The 18323-nt window shown below is 43.9% G+C and overlaps 2 protein-coding genes and 1 long non-coding RNA gene across 3 annotated transcripts in view; 2 read left to right on the top strand and 1 right to left on the bottom strand.

The window, feature by feature from the left end:
- Nucleotides 1-4817, top strand: part of LOC136577180 (nuclear factor 7, brain-like) — a 407170-nt gene extending 402353 nt beyond the window's left edge. Inside the window, exon 9 of the mRNA XM_066576972.1 lies at nt 4062-4817. Coding sequence (XP_066433069.1) covers nt 4062-4600 — 539 coding nt within the window. The 3' untranslated portion in view covers nt 4601-4817. The remainder of the gene's footprint in view (nt 1-4061) is intronic.
- The window catches only part of LOC136577183 (uncharacterized), a 93259-nt gene extending 83183 nt beyond the window's left edge, over nt 1-10076 (bottom strand). Inside the window, exon 1 of the long non-coding RNA XR_010786445.1 lies at nt 9998-10076. This is a non-coding gene — a long non-coding RNA (uncharacterized lncRNA). The remainder of the gene's footprint in view (nt 1-9997) is intronic.
- Nucleotides 1-15526, top strand: part of LOC136577182 (nuclear factor 7, brain-like) — a 37459-nt gene extending 21933 nt beyond the window's left edge. Inside the window, exons 8-9 of the mRNA XM_066576974.1 lie at nt 12745-12885; nt 14232-15526. Of these exons, the coding sequence (XP_066433071.1) occupies nt 12745-12885; nt 14232-14818 (728 nt within the window). The 3' untranslated portion in view covers nt 14819-15526. The remainder of the gene's footprint in view (nt 1-12744; nt 12886-14231) is intronic.
- Nucleotides 15527-18323: the final 2797 nt, after the last annotated feature.

Here is an 18323-nt window from a genome sequence, read left to right as displayed (position 1 = left end):
AAATTCATGGCGCAATTCATTTCTATACTCTTTAGCGATAACACGTATGAGTACTTTAGGCCCAACGGCAACAGGCCGATCTTATTTGAGGAAGATCCGCAGTTCAAACCGCCCAAAGGAAAGCATGTGCGTCCACACTTCACTATACACGTGCGGATTTGTTTTCTGGATTCTGCATGTGAAAAACAAAAGGCAGCCTGCTAAATTTTAGTGCGGATGGCTTCCATTGAAGTCAGTGGAAGCCGTCTGTTCCGCGGCCTGTCCGCAGTTGACTCTGGATTCTGCGGGAATGCAGGAGTTAAAAATAAAAAAAAACGGTACTGCGCCAGCTTGCACTTTCGTCTGTACACATCCACAGTACAGAAAAAAGACAGGCACAGGTTCGCCGGCCGTGGGCAGGTTCGGATTTCACAGCAGAATCCGACCCACCTGTGGACATGAGTCCTTAATTGACGTAAGTTGATTCTCTTATGCCGAAAACAAAGGTCTTCATATTGTCACTCATTCTCCATCAGGGGTTTCATGAGATTTACAATCGGTGTAAATTACGTGTGCTAAAATGTTTGTATTAGAGCCCAGGTAGATCAGGCCTGGAGACTGGTAATTATTTGGGGTAACCGTTTTGCATGTTATGGATGTACTATTACAAGAGTGAGCGTGTAATGTGCGTCCATATCATAGAGAGAGCGCCTTATAGTACAGGCACATTGGTAGAATGTTTTTGCTTTTTTTTTTTTTTCATTTATGGAGTTTTTTTTTATTTGGGGGGGGGGGATTATAATAAGATTTTAGTATGTATATTTTAGGGCAGAACATAATTTGATAGCTTATCACGCAGCGAATGGAGTCAATAAAAGTACATTGATTCAGTCACACTTGAATATATACACTGCATTGAATACGAAGTATGTTCTATTTTACCACATATTCTCTATGGGCACATAATAAACACTGTACATATACAATTTACACTGCGTATTTGGGGTATTTATATGCAACATCGCTAAGCGACGGCATGACATTTGAAAAGAAACAAATCCGACTGTGCATGACGGCGTGCATGAGAGATCCTGTCACGCGCATTGGCAAATCACTGCAACAGGCCAGCTTACACAGCAATAAAATGCTGCGTTCTACACGCAGTGTTATACAATACGCTCATGTGAGCCCGACGTGCATTTGGTACACACTTATTGCCCTAGGGTTACTGAGAGCTGGGATGAAATGATCTGCAGCCTCCCAGCAATCCTCTGTACACAGATCACCGATAATGGTGATGTAATGGTGGCTGGACACAGATCATGTCCTCTCTATGTCACATGTGGAAGCTCATGATGTCGAAATTTCACAAGTTTCCGTGGTCACAGCTGAAATGCAAGACAGAAGATGTCTACGCTCGAATTCTAGTACTAAATACAGCGCTGACTCTGAGGGAACTGATCACTTCAGCTTGCTACACCTCAGAAGAGTTAGATGGACGCTTTCTCAACCCGATCTCTTATGGGGCAAAGTGCTACGTTGCTGCGTGGTTTGCCATTAAAGTTAGGGCAGTAAGATCTGCACTGGGGGACGGCAGCTAGAATAAATGGTGGTTTCCCGAAAATAAGACCCTGTCATATTAATTTTTACCCCAACGAGACACAGCGTCTTATTTTTGGGGGTGTCTTATATTCACCTAACCTGCAGCAACTGGCTCCCTTGAACTGGTCTCCAATGCTGGGGCAGGCTGCCGTGTCCTCGGCATTGACACAGCATTCTTTCTGGTGACGGGGCTTAGAATACTCTGCCTCCAGCAAGCGAGTGCTGTAATTGGATCACATGCGCCATTGCTCAGCCAATTGGAGCCGGCACTCGATGAACCAATCGCAGCCATTCAGTGATTTAATTCACTGAATGGCTGTGAATGATTAAGCACCAGCTCTGATTGGCTGTGCCACGGCGTTCGTGATCCAATCACCACACTCTTTCTGGTGACAGGCTTTGAATACCCCGCTTCCAGAAAGCGTGTTATGTCAACGCTGAGAGGACGGCTGCAGCGCTGGAGACCAGTGCGAGGAAGTCAGCCACCGCGGGCCAGGTGAGTATTGCTGTTTTTGTTTTTCTTCATGTGGTTTTGCTAGGGTTTATTTTTGGGAGAGGGCTTATATCAATATATCAAGCTTCCTTCCCTCTCTCCGGAAAATGGGTGTAGGGCTTCTATTTGGGAAAATACAGCAGCTACATTTTAGCAGTGGAAGGTGTTAAAACGAAAGTGAATAAAATTACAATGGTATTTGGCAGGGTAGGGTCCCGTATAGCAGTTGAGTTGTGGCCAAGAAAGTTTTCTAAGCTTGTTAAAAAGATATTATTCTCATATCCTAACACAACAAAACCCATAGAAAGCAATCCAAAGTGTAAATAAACCATCTTGACGGCGCAGTACACCATGACATCGCGTAAGAGTCAAGGTAAAGAAAAATCCATCTATACCTGCATGACAGTAGGGCTTGTGGCTGCAGCCCAAAGGTGACTTTGCTGAGATGAAGCTACAAGTGACCAGGCAGTTCTTGGAAGTTGATGTGTTGGAAGCAGAAAAATTGGGGAAGTGTAAGGATCTGAGCGACTGTGACAAGGGCCGAATTGTGGTGTGTAGACTGCTGGGTCAGAGTATCTACTAAATGTCTGTCTTGTGAAGTGTTCCTGGTATATAGTGGTTAGTGCCTACCAAAAGTGGTCCAAGGAAGGACAACTAGAGGCATGAGTGCCGAAAGCTCATCAATGATTGTGGGGAGTGAAGACCGCCTGTCTAATCCGATTCCACAGAAGCTCGACTGTAGGACAGATTACTAATAAGAGCATTGTAGCTTACCGTGTATGGGAGCCGCTGACCAGTCAGTATGGTCATGTGACCCCATGTCCACCATCCAAAGTATGTTTAATGGGCACCAGAGGAACTGAACTGGACCATGGAGCAATGGAAGAAGCCAGTGTGGTCTGAAGACTCACATTTTGCATCATGTGAATGGCTGACAGACAGCATCACTTACCTGGGAAGGCGATGGCACCAGGATGAAAAAAAAGACCAAGACGGTGGAGGCAGTGTGATGGGCAATGTTCCGCTGGGTACTTGGGGGCTTGCATCATGTGGATGTCACATCACCTACCTAACAATGTACAAAGTACTACCCCCTCCTTGACAGTGGGGTTTCCAAATAGTGTCCACATGATAATGCACTCGGCCGGACTTCAATATTGGCTCAGAAATGGATGAGGTATGTGGCATATTTCAAGGTGATGGCTCGGCCTCTAGATTTCCCAGATCTCAATCCAATCTAACATCTGTGGGAAATCTGTCCAATCTGTGGAGGCCACATCTTGCAAGCGCTACTGCTATGGTCTTGGAGCCAGACATCTCAGGACATCTTCAAAGGTCTTGTGGAGTCCGTGCCTTGACAGGTTAGATCATGAGGGACCTGCACAACATTGATATTGTTTTAATGTTATGGCTGATCGGTGTATATTGTTGTATATATGACATACTGCCCTGTTCATTTAAATGAGCGTACCAGAGATTGCCAAATACAAGTACTCTGCAATATCTGGCACTCTCGTTCCCACTGGAATGAATGGAGCAGTGGTGCGCATAGTAACATAGTATGTAAGACTGAATGACTACAATGTCCATCTAGTTCAGCCTGTTTCAACCCTCCGATGCATTACCTGCTTTGCAGTCATGTGGTAGCGTTCTGGATCCCTGTTCTCAGGATCGGTGGAGGTCTCAGCACTTGGACCCCGTTTGGTCCTGAAGTTATCCCCTATCCTGTGGTTAGGGAATAACTTTTATTTGTGTGGGACCTATTAACCGAAGAATGAAATATATATATATTATTTTATTTTTAAGTATGAATAAACAAGCATTAGAGAGAACATGTAATTTTTGTTCAGACATTGTCCTGGACAGATTTCTTAGGGCATAATTCTGCAGGATGATTGTGCTGAGTTGCCACCATTTATTAGGTTTTCTTACAACAGCTGGTAAGTTACAAAACTAAATAATTTTTTCTCCATTCATTTCTGCTCAGACTTGTCCCCATTGATGCTAGACCCTTCCACTGCGCACCCCAACTTGATCCTCTCCGATGGGCTGACCAGTGTTAAATATGGAGACTCTAAGCTCCCACTCCCTGACAATCCCAAACGCTTCAGCCAGTGCATTCTAGTCCTGGGGTCTCAGGGCTTCGATTCAGGCCGCCATTACTGGGAAGTGGACGTTGGAGACAAGACCGCCTGGGATGTTGGTATGGCCAGCGAGTCCAGCAATCGCAAGGGTAAGATCAAGCTGAACCCCAAGAACGGCTACTGGGCCATCTGGCTGAGGAACGGTAATGCCTACAAGGCTCTAGAGTCTCCTTCCAAGACCTTGATCCTGAACGCCAAGCCGAAGAAGATCGGAGTGTACATAGATTACGAAGGCGGTCAGATCTCTTTCTACAACGCTGATGACATGTCTGCTATCTACACCTTCAGAGCCGCATTTACCGAGAAGCTGTACCCTTACCTGTCCCCGTTCTTGCATGACTCTGGACGTAACGCCGAACCCCTGTGTCTTGTACATAACTGAGCACTCGGGGTCAGCCTGACTGAGAGGTGATCGGCATTCCCACATCGGTTTTCATATGATCTGTTTCTCTGCAGCTATTTGTTTCTTGCTGCTCATGATCTTCTGTTTTATTGTCAGATGTAAATGTTAGTTTCCGGAGACTGTGATTATACAGACGTTTTACATTTTCTCGTGTGTTTTTGTTTTTTAGTTTTAAATAAATTAATGAATCAAATGACCAACGAAGAACCTTGTTCTTTAATGTGTGGAATAAGTGAGGGTTAATTCTGCTGAACAAGAAAGTTATAGGGTAGCTATCTTCACAGGGGCACTCCTTTACACTCAGAGGCTACAGGCTGACAGATCTGGAGACACTGAAGTCTGTCTGTCTTGCTGTTAATTTCTGTGCGGGTTTACTAACCATTTGGTCAGAATGTGTCTGAATTCCTGAATCTTCCTGAGCTAACTGAGGGTCAGGCATTCAAATACTGTGTCCCTGCTGCTGGGACCAGAGACAATGCAATGCAGCATGAGAAGTAAGGGCAAGGAAAGGCAAAACTGAACTACTGGACACTATTTAAACTGACCTTTTTAATTAACGGTTAGCAGGGCTTAATTTTGGAGTAGGGCTTATATTTCAAGCATCCTCAAAAAGCCTGAAAAATCATTTTGCATCAAATGCTGAAAAATCATGCTAGGTCTTATTTTCAGGGTATGTCTTATTTTCAGGGAAACAGGGTATGTGTGTGTATGTTTGTGTATATATGTATGTTATATGCTCAGCAACTGTTTTGGAATGGGTAGTTAGGTTTAAGAAGGGCAACATCATGGTAATACTGTCTGGATGATCTTCAGTTTATTGCCCCATACAATTCTGTATGTAAATACACATTTGATTTTGTTACTTCATGCCTTTTTGGTGGTGGTTTTAGCTGACAAGTCTGAAGGTGCTACACTTTTTCCTTTCATTCTTGGGGATCACGGTAGATAGAGTGAGTCTCTGTACATTTTTGCATCTGTATTACAGACTGCTGATGTATTGACCTCTTCAACCCACAGCGTCCAGGGTATTGTGATAGGTAGAGTTGGAATGATTCTCAGCCTACGATAAGCTATGCCATCTCTGAATGGCTGCGGCCACTGCACTTTACCTATAGTGTAACACTGCAGAAACTTTAGTCGGTCTGTTTCCTGGACTGTAGCTAGTGTAGTCAGAGATTGCGCCCTGGATGGTGTGACGGTAGCCCCCGAAGTCCTTTTGTGCGTTTTCTTTGAGGTGCCAGTGCAGCACTGTATTAGAAGGCAATGCTTCTGAGTTATTCCAGAAAGCCGGTGTCGATTTGACAGAGCTAGGCTTAGACATCTCTGTTGAGCTTCATGAGTGCTAAAAGCGTCTTTGACTGTTTGTGGGATGATGCAGCCGGCTTAACTGCCTTAACATTAAAGAGCATGTAGGTGCTTCGGAGGTGGGGTTTATATGGGACAGGCCCAGGAGCTAAGCGCTCTGCATATATGGCTAGTGCCGGGTGTCTTTGACATCTGACACCCACTAACAGCTGCAATTGGAAATAAATGATTAAATGGTTAACGGCTGCAATCAGTTAGCCCTTTCCAATCCATTTATTTTTTTCTCACCTATTCGCCCCAGCTCCAAATAAATTGGAGCTGGGGAGAATGGGTGAGAAAAAATACATTTCCCTGCACCCTCCTGAACTGACAGAGTTCAGGAGGGTGCAGGGAGGGACCTGCTTACCTGTCCGGCGTCTTCCGCGTTCTCCTTCTGCCTCCCGGCTCGGCGATCATGTGACCGCCGGGGTCACGTGGCACCTGGCGGTCACATGATCGCCGGGAGACAGAAGGAGAATGCGCAAGACGCCAGTCAGGTAAGCAGGTCCTCCCACAGTGCAGGCTCCCGGCTCGGCGTTCATGTGACCGCCGGGGGTCAAAACAGGGTTAAAAACCCTTTCTGCCTTCTCCTCTGGGGTCCTCGATGAGGACCAGTGCAGGAGTGTATCTGCACCCGATGTGTCTGACGATCGGGTGCAGATCCACTCCTGCACGGCAGTGTCGGGCCTGCCCCGACACCGGAGCTGTGGAGGGAAATTATGATGTCGGGGCAGGCCCGACATTGCACTGGAAAGGGTTAAGCGGTCCAACAAGGGGAGTGAGCTGCTTTGTTTCTTGAAATCTGCAGCGTCAGATTTGTTACAGGTAAGAAAGTAATTACAAGATTGGTGAGGCGATGAACGTCAGCAAAAATTATATTGGAATCGATACATTTGTTTTAGGACTCAGTTTCAGCCTGATAACATGATCAGGAAGCGTGATGAGAGCTGGCGCTCGGGGTAAGGAGTCATAGTCAGCGGCCAACACGATTTCACAAGTTTTTGTGGTGGTGTTTGAGATGTGGTTTTGACATGATTATGAGTGAAATTTACTAAGACTGGCATTTCATGTATTAGGTGCAGCTTGACGCCTCCATGCACCTACACAAAAATCTACGCAGGTCTGATATAGCGGACATTTCTGGTATATCTACGCCCAGTTCTCGTGTACATTACATATAAATCCTTCATTCCAGGACAGTTATGCCCCCTCTAGACAAGTCCTACCCACTTTTCACAAAATTATAGCTGCTGGACAACAAAAACAAAAAAGGTTTCCTTAAGTGGGACTTGTACAAAATCTGTAACTTTTCTACGCCAGTTTCCTGGTGTATGACCATTAGTAAGGCCGCCTGCAGACGAGCGGAAATCCCGCCGCGGGATTTCCGCCGCTGAAAGTCTGCATAGGAGTGCATTACAATACGCACTCCTATGCAGACGGCCGCGGTTTGGCCGCGCGAAATCTCGCGCGGCAAACAAACCGCGGCATGTTCTAATTTTGTGCGGAGCACGCACTCACCTGGCCGCCGGCTCCGGTCTGCGCATGCGCCGGCTGCGCGGCAGCCGGCACATCAAAGAGCCGGGGCCGCCAGGCGCGGGTGAGTACGCGCTCGTCCCTGCAGGCTCTGGGGTCGGATCGCGCGGCGAGATTTCTCGCTGCCGGATCCGACCCGCTCGTCTGCAGGCGGCCTTAATGTCCCTGTATTAAAAAAGGTTATGGTAAATTGGTGCTGAGGAAAGCATTTGGGGCTATAGCTGTTACTATGATGGTTCTTCTATTGAAAGGTAGGTAATATATGTAGCCGGAAATACAAGAAAGCTAATTGACCCATGTAATCAGTGTACACATAAGACAGCATGTTCAGCTATCATTTACATGCCCACCGGGATTTGGAGGTGCTAGTGGGGTTTCTCCCTGAGTGGGGACTCCACTAGTCACCAGGTAAGTCCCTCATTTCTATTTAAAGTTTACAAGATTCTTCAAGATAGCAGCTTGTTTTGTGGAGCGCTGCCCTAATTTCTGTGTATATTCTATGTAGTTAATATATTCCAAAAAATATATATAACTTTAAACTTCAGACAAACATAAGCAACACGTTTCAGCGCACATAATAAAGCATAATGACGCAGTGAACAAACCCAACATTTATACAAACCACACATTTAGAATAATTGACAGATCCATAATGCTGAAGTGACGCTATCGTGGTACTGAGTTGTCGACTGCAGTACCAGAAAGTCGTGCTCTCTGTGACATGCTGCTCGGTAGAATACATTATGGGATAGAGAGCATGAGGTCCGTGAACGTGATGCCGTCGTCATGATGGCCATAGCGGTCATGTGATCATACAACCAACTTCATAAATACAGATAGATGGGCAAATTTATAAGAATATGATCAGTACTACTTCAATAAAGGATATATAAGGGATGTAATATTAGCAGCCTATCATATTCACTTGCAATTAGTTAGAAAATACTATAGACCTATAAAATCACAATACTACAATATAGTGTAAGAGCTAGAATATGCATACATTAGAAAACATTAAGAAACATCAATGTATATTAAGAGTGGTGACTAAAAAAAATACTTCTCAATGATAAAGTTTCTCTAAAACTTTCATTCAAACCAAAGTGTTCAACCTAAAATGCCAATAATCTCCTTTGATTTAAGATGTTAAAGAACCTGATTTTGTGTCCTAATTTAGTAACGAAGTTTTGATACATCCTTATGAAAATAAAAAAAAATGCTACGAGATACTGTTTCATATAACAATGCAAAATATTAAACTGATGTTTATACGTGTCCTCAGTGTATTCGTTGTTCTACCGATGTACTTAAGACAGCATGGGCATTCAATAAGGTAAATAACAAATTTTACTCCACAGTTCAAGAGCTGCTTCAAGGTAAAAGGGTCCTGTTAGGACCCTAAAATGATCTCTTTCCTGCCCTGTTGGCTATACGAGCAACATCAGCACTTTTTGACACCACATCTGAAAGCGACTACTAAGTGGTTGGACCTGATTTCCTTCCAAAGGAAGAGCCAATGCGGGAACATCAGGCCAAAATATTCTTCAGGGTTTCATTTCTGTGGAAAATCACTCTTGGACTATCTGTGATCCCGTTAGTTAAAAGTTGATCTCTCTGGAGAATCCCCCAATGTTTCAAAATAATTCTCTTAATTGATCCATGATGAGAATTAGATCAGGTAATAAATGAGGTCTTAAAGTCAAAATCATTAGTTTTTGGAACCACTGCCTTATTCTTTTTAATAACTTTCTTCTCTTAAAGCCCTATTATAAGCAGAGTCAACCACTGTTTTGGGGTACCCCTTATCTTTAAACCTCTTTAAAATTTTTCCCTCTTCCGTATATATTTGGTTAGATGAACCATTTCTTTTAATCTTATTGAACTGTCTGTAAGGGATGTTTACCTTCCATCTCTTTGGAATGACAGCTGGTAGGTTTGAAATGTGTTTTTGTCTGTATCCTACCGTCCTGAGAGCATAGTACTAAATCAAGGAAAAACTACACTGCTGGTACTAATATTGTCAGTAAAAATCAATTTCCACTCCTTTTTATTTTATTACATAAAGGATAACAAATTTTAGATCTCTCATGTCCTAAATTAAAAGGATATCCTCTATAAACCTGTAAGAAATATATAATGCGGGGATCCTTAAAATTTCATTCTTCAAATGCACCCATAAATTTAGCATAAGATTGTGCAAATTTGATGCCCATTTAATTTGACGAGAACATTGTTAAAAACAAAATAATTCTGAAGAATAAAATTAATTGAATCCAATAGAAGTTGTTTTTTTTTTTTTGTTTTTTTTTTGTTTAGAGGGCATTAAAACGTCCCCTTCCAGAAAATGTCCCATCGCTTTCATAGCTAACTCTTGGGAAATATAGGAGTAAAGAGAATCATCCAACATCCAACAAATGTGTTCCATGCCAAGTCTTTTGGCCAATCGGGGTAAGAAGATGCCCTGTATCTCTAAGAGGAGAAGGTAGATGTACTACATACCTTTTTGTAAGGGATATCAGTGTAGACCGACAGGGCACTAGTGATCGAACCGACTCCTGGGATTATAGGTCTCCCTGGGGATAAAAAAATATATATATATTTATGTCCTTTTTGGCAAAATATAGAAGTAGGGAACCTCCAGGGTTTAAAATGCCAATAAAATCTTTCTGATTTTGCAAGACCCTTATGTGACAGGGCACGGTCAGTTACGCTATACAAAGATAATGCCGTCTTTTGTGGGCTGCTTCTCTAATTTCTTATAGTAGGTAGGGTCACTCAAAATTCTTAGTGATTCGTTTACGTATTATCCATGATAACTACTCATTTTATCCGCATTCTTTATAATATCCCTATTACTGGCTAATTTCTTAACGAGTCAAGCTTGACCAAGGCTATTTTACAGCCAAAACGTCGCACAGTTTGCTGTTCTGCATTGACCTAGATGGCATAAAGAGGCCCAGACTTGGGTGATTGCTACGCATCGTACTTTGCTGCCGGAGCTTTCTTTTTTGGGACTCAATGGTATCTTAGCGTCCTGGATCAGGCACTGATTCCAGCGTGCAGTCAAGGCGACTTACATTTTCCCTTTGCCAGAAGGTAACAGAGTGCTGCTTGAACTGCGTATACTACTGGCTAATTTCTTAAGAGTTACTTGTTTTGTGACCTTTGGACAGGATCTGGATTCAGTGTTACACACTGTTGGAAAATCTTTCAAAACATTTTGGTAAAATGTATTAATGTGGTTGCCTTAACTTTCAACTGGGTTAATTCTTTTGATTTGAGGCTTCAAATCCATCCTAATGGGATCCTCCAAGACCAAGCTTGGCGGTGTGTCCTGTGATTCAGTAGTGGCTACAGAAAGTAATTTCCTTGTTTAATTGAAAACGGACTTATTTAAATCTACAAATAAATCAAACCTTTTGGCTGACATGATGAACTGATAGAGAAACCCTTAGATAATAGTACAGTAAATGTTGGAAAGACTGCTAATATTATGTTGGCTATAAATCCTTTATTGAAGTAGTACTGAATATAGATGAGCGAGTATACTTGCTAAAGACAATTGCTCGAGCGAGCATTGCCTTTAGCAAGTATCTCCCCCACTCGAGACTGCAGGTTCGCGTGCCAGCAGCGGGCACGGAGCTGCGGGGTAGAGCGGGACGGAACAGAGGGGAGATCTCTCTCCCCCCCCCCCCCCCCCCCCCCCCCCTCCCTGCTGACAGCCGCTACTCACCGCTCCCCCGCGCCGGCACCCGAACCTTCTGTCTCAAGCGGGGGAGATACTCGCTAAAGGCAATGCTCGCTCGAGCAATTGCCTTTAGCGAGTATATTCGCTCATCTCTAGTACTGAACATATTCTTGTAAATTTGCCCATCTTTCTGTATTTATCAATTTGGTTGTATGATCACAAGACCCGCTATGCCTGTCATGATCTCATCATGTTCACGGACCTCGCACTCCATCGCAGACATAGAACGCGTAATGCGTTACATCGGGCAGCACATGACGGAGAGCGCGACTTCTTGGTCCTGTGATCTCCCGTCAGCTGAAGTTAACACCACCTGTAATAGCGTCACTTCAGCGTTAAGTGTGATTTGTATAAATGTTGGGTTTGTTCATTGTGTCATTGAAATGCGTTGCATATGTTTGAAGATTAAAGTTTTATATATACTTTTTTGGAATATATTCTGGAATCTTTTGACATTATTCTATTTGACCTTTGGGCTTTCAGGAAGGGGGTTTTGTTATTGATTAATCCCTTCCACTCCATGGAAGGCATTTACTTTTAATTCCGAATCCTTACGAGCGCAGAGATTTTTACGAACTGGGCCAGGTAGGAAAGAGGTGGAGTTTGGGGATTTAAGTGAGGCCAAACAAACACATTGTAGTGCATTTTTGCATCTGTATTACAGACCGCTGATCTACTGACCCCTGAACTCCCAGCGTCATGGGTATTGTCATGGTAGATACAGATGGGATGATTCTCAGATAAGCTATGCCATCTCTAAATGGCTGCTGGCCACTGCAGTTTGCCCATAATATAACACTGCAGGAACTTCAGTCCATGTTTAGCTCATTGGAATTAGCTTACAGGTTATTTCTCATTGGTTTGTTTTCTCGCTGCCCACTGCGACTGTAAAGGGGAAATAATTGCATGACTTTATTCAGTTAACTAAAGTTTTGAAAGAGCATCTGAGGATGTGGCAGTCATTCACATATGATGGCATATTCTGTATCCACAACCAACAAACTAGAAGTGTTCACAGAGCTCTGCACATCCGTGGCCTGAGTATTGGGTAAGGCAACATTTTACAAAGAGCTTTAGGCTCCTGTCCACGGGTGATAGTTCTTTGCGTTATGCGTGGTGATAATCTGTCTGCGGGTAACGCAGTGAACACTTTGCATAGCGTTGCTATGGAAAGCGCAGCCCCGCTGTCCACAAGCGGAGAATCATGAGATTCTCCGCCTGTGGGATTCAAATCGCAGCATGCCGCGATTCTCCGTGGCTTTTGAAGATATTTCCCATTGGGGTGGCTGTGGAGCTCAAGAGCTTTAAAATGATAATAAGTATATCTTATCTTGGTTTGATCACAGAACGCTGTTATGGCTATCAGTAATGTAACATCTAGTTCTTTGTCTGTCCTTGCTCTGCTTTAGGCCATTGATGCTAAAACGCTTGGCCTCCATTTGGTTTTCAGAGTGTCATGCGCCAGGGGAAAGTAATGCTGTTGCTCTCTCATTTTCAGTGGAATCAGTTCAAGAACCTACATCCTCTAACGGACCTGAAACATTGCCCCTGCCCTCAGTTCCAATGGGACTTGTCATTAAACCGCTGATGGACTTGTCTCAGAGCGCGGTTGCAGCAGCAGGAACACGGAATTGCCATGGTGAGATGTGCGCTGAATGGTTGCATTGTGCTTCATCTGACTCTTTTCTCCCTAGTCTGCCATCAAATTACATTAGTTTACCCAAGTTCTTTATGACAAAGCAGCATTTCCACCTCTGTAGTTCAAAAACAATTGTCAGGTGTAGCCATCGCATTCAATGGCTGTGAGGAGAAGAGCGGCGAAGCGGACAGCGTCTGTTAGGTAATGTTTGGTTTGTTTTGTTTTATATAGCCAGGGCTTCTATTAGGGACAAACTCCAGGACTTCCTACTTTAAAAGTTGCATGGCACCGCACAAAAAACGCGCTTTTATGCAATGTAGCACAAATGAAGGCTCCATAGGGAAACATTACAAATGCCTCAATAGTTAGCATGCTGCGTTTTTTTTTTCCCTCAATGCAGCATCGTGAAAAAATGGCACGATTTTGTCGCCCTTATGAAAGCGGCCTAAAGGTGAGGTAGATTCTCCTCAGTATATGCAAATAGATATGGGACAGATTCTCCTCAGTATATATACGCGAAAAGGGGAGGTGGATTCTCCTCGGGATATGCGCGGAATGGGGAGGTGGATTCTCCTCGGGATATGCGCGGAATGGGGAGGTGGATTCTCCTCGGGATATGCGCGGAATGGGGAGGTGGATTCTCCTCGGGATATGCACGGAATGGGGAGGTGGATTCTCCTCGGGATATGCACGGAATGGGGAGGTGGATTCTCCTCGGGATATGCGTGGAATGGGGAGGTGGATTCTCCTTGGGATATGCGTGGAGAGGGGAGGTGGATTCTCCTCGGGATATGCGCGGAGAGGGGAGGTGGATTCTCCTCGGGATATGCGCGGAGAGGGGAGGTGGATTCTCCTCGGGATATGCGCGGAGAGGGGAGGTGGATTCTCCTCGGGATATGCGCGGAGAGGGGAGGTGGATTCTCCTCGGGATATGCGCGGAGAGGGGAGGTGGATTCTCCTCGGGATATGCGCGGAGAGGAGAGGTGGATAATCGAGCTGCGTGTTTTGGTTGCAAATTTTCATAGTTGAATAATGAATTTCTCAATGAGACCAGCTTAGTACGCTTCCACGAACTGACGGTGTGTGTTCAAAAAATCATTTCCTGTGGCTTTTTGGTTTCTGAGAAAACAACATCTCATATATCGTGGTGTTTTTTTTGTTGTTGTTTTTGGCCTAGTTACATGCTTCGAATTGTATAATCAAGTTGCGACCCCTTTATCCCTTTATTCTTCACTTTCAATTGGCATTTTAAGCTTGACCATATTGTATTAAAAACATAGTCAACTATGTATGTGGGTTGTTTTTTTTGTTTTTTTTTAAATTTGCTATCTGTTTTATTTTTACAGCTAGAAAGACGATATGGATCGTGGGGAACTCATTTGTCCATTGGGCACAAGTCAGAGCTGCAAGACAGCCCTATGGTACACAGTTGGGCCTCCCCCAAAATAGGTGTCAAGTTTTTTGGTTCGGAGAAAAGGATCTCTGGTGGAGCGGAATACTACAACTGATGGCAAAAGCAGCAGAACAAACCCTGCCACCAGATATTCTGGTCATTCACGCTGGGGGAAATGATCTGACAAGTTTGAGGTTATCGAGGTTAATTCAAAGGATCCAAGCAGACATTCACAGTTGGATGGCAAAGTGGCCATGGCTCAAGGTAGTTTGGTCCAAGATTATACAAAGGAAATTTTGGTTGACTACTGGCCGCATTCAGCAGGTGGAACAAAAAAGAAGAAAGGTTAACACGATCATCACAAACTTCTTGAAGTCAAAAGGAGGCTCATTTGTGGATCATGACAACATTAATTTTAAATGTTCCAACCTGTACAGGCCTGATGGTGAGCACCTTTCAGATATTGGGTTAGACCTCTTCAACAAGTCTTTGCAGCAGATGCTGATGAACTGTCTCGAAGGTGTACAGACAGTTGATTGAGCTCATGGTATAGTTTGATTTTAAGAATGGTTTGGAGGCTAAGTATGGCTAGGTTTGAAGAGCCTTTTTTTCCTTTCGTTAAATTGTGACACATTAGCCAGCAAACCATAAATAGCCAGCAGCTTACCTATACCTCAGCTCAGCGTAGGCATCATCCAGGTGAGGAATGGGTGGGGTTAAAGTGTTGCTGTTTGAGCTTGGCTACGGTAAGGCTGGCTTCACCCGGGTGGAATTTCTAAGCGGACTTTCCTCTCAGAAATTCCACTGGCAATCTTAATCCTAAGCAGCAAAGTGGACAAGATCTGCAAAAACCTCATCCACACTCTGCATACAGTCCGTTGCGGCCAAGATGCAATAAAACGGACATGCCGCACGGAAAACAAAGCCGCAGCATGTGAATTTTATCAGTGTTCGCTGCGGGCTCTCTCCTCTCTATGGACGGCGACACGGGTTTTGAAACTGCCGTGGATATCTCATGGAATTTCTGTGCAGTCTTTCAGCGGATTTACGACACTTGTAACCGCAGCCTAAGGGCCCAATTGGACGGGATGAATCCCTGGCAAACTATGCCTAACACTCGTACCCGCACATACTTGCTCCCGTGCTCTTGCATGGGAGCTATTATCGCTGGCTCACAGCAGGGAGGCTGGAGGAGATTTCTCTCCTCGCTCACCCCCACCCCTCTCCATTGACTTAACATAGCGGCCGTTCAGTACTGAACAGCTGCTGTTTACACTGAACGTTTAGCATTCAGCTCATCATCCATCGTTTGTGCTGCATAAACGATAGACGATGAGCTCATTGCGCATCTTTCAGTGTAAACAGCAGCCATTCAGTACTGTACAGCTGCTATGTTAAGTCAATGGAGAGGGGCGAGGGAGAGCGAGGAGAGAAATCTCCTGCAGCCGCCTGCCCCCTCCTGGCCGCTCTGTGAGCGGGCAAGCCATACTAGCTCTCGTGCAAGAGCACAGGAGCGAATATGCGTGGGGATGAATGTAGGGCATTGTTTGCCCGACAATCATCCCATCTAAATGGGCCCTAAGAGGTAATTGATTATATATGAAATAATAAAATTACTAGTTGTCGCCACAATGTTTCAGTCCAGTCTTGTGTCGTGATGTCTTTGTGGAAGGGTGTGTGGTTTACCACTTGGAAGTGGTTAACATACACAGTCCTTAAGAGCAACAAGCGCTGGCGACTCAGGTCAAGGACCCAGAAGAAGGATCATTTTGATAATCGGCAAATGTTTTCAGGGGACAGGGCTGTGGTTGTGGCATTATGTTAAGGGGGGCAAGGTAAAATTGCACTGCTGAGAGTAGTTGGGGAGGGGTTCTATGGACAATAAGAAAATTGTGCAATAGGAAATACAAGAGAACACATTGGGCCAAGTATGGATTTGGGATATAAAGGTGTAGAAAGGCAAGGCCTCAGGCAGAGTAATTTTGCATTTATCTGTCTACTCAACCGTTTTTTGTAGTAAGTTCAATATTTTGTTTATCATGATCAAATTGTATATAAGTGATTGTGAAACTTCACCTAGCATTGGCATGATACTGGATGGGTGCTTGACAGGCTGGACATTGCTGTATAGCAGACCAGCTGTTGGTGGAAGATGATATAACTTGCAGCTGGTCTTACTTTGGGTCGAGTAGCTCACCCATTACCAAGTTGGGTGCAGAAATGGTCCAGTTAACAAGGTGGTGAGTTGAGGTGTCGCAATTTGGCCTTCACTCCCCTAAAATGCAACTATGATTTTATATGAAATGATAAGATGGTGACTGTTATCACAATGTTTTTGCCTCGTCTTCTGTTATGGTGTTTGCATCGGTAAGGGTGTGGTTTAGAATTTGAGGGAGGTTAATATGCGCACTGCTTAATAATAAAAGTGGGTCGGTTAACTGAGGTAATTGGGTCCTATATACTGAGAACATTTTTATGATCCTAATACTTTAAAAAAAGCTACAAAATCATCAGTAGTATTAGGCATAATCATCATTGAACTTCGAGTGTGCTCAGAGCGTGGCAATGGTGCTTTGCCTGTTCATCATTGCATTGAACATCTCTGGAGTGCATGCTCAAGCTACTTGTCATTACCGGGTCACAATCGATGAAGCATGCTTTAGAGTGTGTTTGCCGTGCTCAAGAAATTCACAGGGTTGAAGGAAGATCAAAAATATGGCAGTCACCTAATGGAAAACATATGGTCTAATTTAACCCTTTCCAATCCAATTTGTATCCTGGTTTTCCTAGCGAGCTTACTCTTTTTCTGCCATTATACAACGGCGCTATCTGCTGGCTAAAGCCAGTACTGCATGAGGTGACACGTTGGCTAGGCTCAGACAGCAGAGAGGCTGGCAATATACAGTAAGAGAACCCCGACGGATGTCTTCCAACATCAGAGCTGTACAGCCTTAAATCATAATGTCTTCACAGGTCAGACAGTGGATTGGAAAGGGTTAATGTTGACGGACAGTTGTGCAATGTTGAAATAGATACAGAGACTGCGAAGATGGTACCATTCAGTTAAGTGTAGAAGTATTTCTTTGATGACCACTGAAAAGCATGTGATGATAGGCAAAGAAATGCCAATGTGCTACATTAAAAGTAACAGGCTAATACGTGTAATTAATTTTTTCAACATTGCTGGGAGTATAGCTGCAACATAATTCACTTGTCTTACTACTATTGGGGATTTGGGAGCTGGAAGTCTTTGAAATTTACGCCTAATTACTCGCAATAGTGTTGCAAATCCTCAAGCAAAACTGAAGAACTCTTTACAACATTTGGCCATAAAAGCAAAAACGGACAAACACATTTTGCTCAAAGCCACATCCAAATGCTGATCCAGATATCAAAACACAGTAGTGCCAACATTAGGGTTGCTAGTGGTAGGGTTACACCTAGAATTAAGTGGCTCCATTATTTGTAACGATGCATGAAAGGTTGGTGAAAAGTATGCACCGCGCACAAAACACAAATGACACGGCCGAATTGGCTGCTAATAAATACATTTCATGCTGAAGTCACACCTAATCAGGTTTATTTTAAAATGGCATATTTGCACTCGCTTGGGATTCTGACATGTTGAAATTGAAATAATTTGTATGACAACATGTGCAGGTGAGGAAACGCTGCATAGTGTATAACAATTAATGCTGGGTTCACATCTGCATCAGAGGCTACGGCGCAGATTCGGCATGAAGTCAGACAGACTTTATTATAGCCAATGGGGTCCATTTGGCGCCATGTGGTTCTAGAATGTGCCGTCTCTGAGGAACCACGGGTGCAGGTACGCATTTTGGAGACAAAAATGCAAATGCAGAATTATATCAATCACTTTGAAAATGCTTCCTTTCTCAAAATAGTTAAACTACCCTAATTTTGGTTCCCTAATATGAATATTACATTAGATTTTGTTTAGTAGATCTTAAAAACCAGAGCTGCTAATCTCAAATCAAAATACTAAAATTTGAATTTCTTTCTTCTGTCAAAATAACTACTATGA

Source organism: Eleutherodactylus coqui, chromosome 8 (genome assembly GCF_035609145.1).
Source record: "Eleutherodactylus coqui strain aEleCoq1 chromosome 8, aEleCoq1.hap1, whole genome shotgun sequence".
NCBI classification, from domain to species: Eukaryota; Metazoa; Chordata; class Amphibia; order Anura; family Eleutherodactylidae; genus Eleutherodactylus; species Eleutherodactylus coqui.
Note: the sequence above shows the minus strand (reverse complement) of the source record. Positions and strands in the feature narration are given on the sequence as shown.